The sequence below is a fragment of the Habropoda laboriosa genome, unplaced genomic scaffold (genome assembly GCF_001263275.1).
Source record: "Habropoda laboriosa isolate 0110345459 unplaced genomic scaffold, ASM126327v1 scaffold65, whole genome shotgun sequence".
Taxonomy (NCBI): Eukaryota; Metazoa; Arthropoda; class Insecta; order Hymenoptera; family Apidae; genus Habropoda; species Habropoda laboriosa.
In genome coordinates, this window is record NW_017100254.1 from 2,991,429 (window position 1) to 2,993,344 (window position 1,916).

The 1,916-nt window shown below is 26.9% G+C and overlaps 1 protein-coding gene across 1 annotated transcript in view; it reads right to left on the reverse strand.

Moving 5' to 3' along the window:
- Positions 1–1,916, reverse strand: part of LOC108572240 (ubiquitin carboxyl-terminal hydrolase 45) — a 6,540-nt gene that overhangs the window by 3,292 nt on the left and 1,332 nt on the right. Inside the window, exons 4-7 of the mRNA XM_017934439.1 lie at positions 1,726–1,882; positions 1,344–1,511; positions 737–958; positions 93–355 (exon numbers count right to left, since the gene is read on the reverse strand). Coding sequence (XP_017789928.1) covers positions 93–355; positions 737–958; positions 1,344–1,511; positions 1,726–1,882 — 810 coding nt within the window. The remainder of the gene's footprint in view (positions 1–92; positions 356–736; positions 959–1,343; positions 1,512–1,725; positions 1,883–1,916) is intronic.

A 1,916-nucleotide genomic window follows, 5' to 3' on the forward strand; every position in this document is an offset into this window, starting at 1 on the left:
AAAAACACAAGGAATATTTTAGACAATATAGTTAGTCTTATAGTTTTATGTCTTGTTTTACTCTTTCATACATTTTAAACAATGGTTCTTACTTTAAAACTGGAGGTTGTGGCTTATCCGACATAACTGGTAAACTGAGATCTAAAAAGGGTTCTGTACTCTGTGATGAATGATGACAGTCCAGACATTTCAATGTAGAAACTAATACACCACGAAAAACAAGTTCTGTTCCAAGTAGTCTTGCATTAGCCTGATTTCCGTAGAATTTTGCACGGGACTTGAGGCTTTCTTCTACTCCTTCTGGATTAGTTTTTTCACTCAAACCAAATTCTTTCAGAATTACACTTTGATATCTCTAAAACAATTACGCTTTTGCTATCACACATAAATATTACTAAAAACCGTAATCACACAAAAAAATATAAAGTGTACTAAAATATTATAAATTAAAAAATAATTAAATAACATTTACGATAATATGATACATAATTAGCGATAATATAATCATTCTTTCATGAACTATATCATGGTTATAGGGATCAATTATGAATAAGTTAAATCTTAATTATTATTAATCGGCGGGATTAATCCAACTTATATAAGTATCTCTTTTGAACATACAAAGAAATACCAAAGTTGAAAATTGTTTTGTTTGATCGATAAAATAAAAAACATAGTGATCTACTTCATACAAACATCACACAAGAGTAAATAAAATAAATACAAATATACTCACCTTGAGATCTTCATTTCGAACTATTTCTAAGAGATGTCTAAGAAGTTCATGTGAATCGTGTTGCCCTCCATCCATACATTGCATTGTTTTTTTCTTAAACTCGTTTAACAACTCTGATGGACGGTAGGATTGATGTCCATCAGAATTTTGCATTTCTGTAAGTGTCTTCCATAAAATTGATGTAAAACTACCCCAACTTTCTAAAGTACCTTCTATGGGTGGCTAAAAAAATATTCTTTTAATACATTTAAGTAATTTATCTAAAAGTAAATCTTTTACAGCGCATTACTATGGTTACAGTAACAATATACTATTATTAAATAAATATGTACCACAGTAATACAAGGAAAATGTATTGAAGTTTACAATTGCAAAGAAAACTTGAGTGAAATTTGCAATGAAAAAGTATATAAATATTATTTCAACAAATACTACTTGATATATTTTGAATTTATTTTAATATATTAAAGAAATGTATAAATGTGAGTTCATTCTGCACTCATTTTTGTTTTTCATTATGTTTTTCAGTAATGTGAATTTATATTCACACATTTTACATTTTTTTGTGTTTAGAATACTTAACAATATATTTTTAAAATTGACTTACTAGATCAACTTCTTCTGAACTATTAGCAAGTTTGTGCTTGCCCCCTAATAAAGTAAACTTCTGCCCAGGGAGGCGCAGATCATCAAGAACTTTTACTAAGAAAGGTGTTTGTGCTAAGCACTGCAATACTGCATTAAAAAAACAAGTGTTTCCTAAATTTATTAATCCCTAAAACAATAGAAAGCTGTACATTCCAATTATGCTTTAAATTATGATAAAATATAAATATTATGCAAATATATACGTTTTGTTAATTACATAAATTTATATTCTACTCTATTATAAATTGCTTGTAAATTGATCATACATTATATTGAAAATAAGATAGCTTTCATTTATTGAAATTTATGAAAATAACAGTCAAAATAATAAATACACATACCCCTACTTTAGGAAAATTGTATATAATATTTTCTGTTTCTTTCTTATCTATATCTATGACTTCTTCATGACATTGAGTTTGTGTCATTTCAGTCTGTAATGAATTTTTTGCTATAGTACATCTTTTTATAAATTCCACAGTCTGATGAAGCTTTTTCCTAAAAAGTAAAAGTAATTTTTTAATCTTCATTT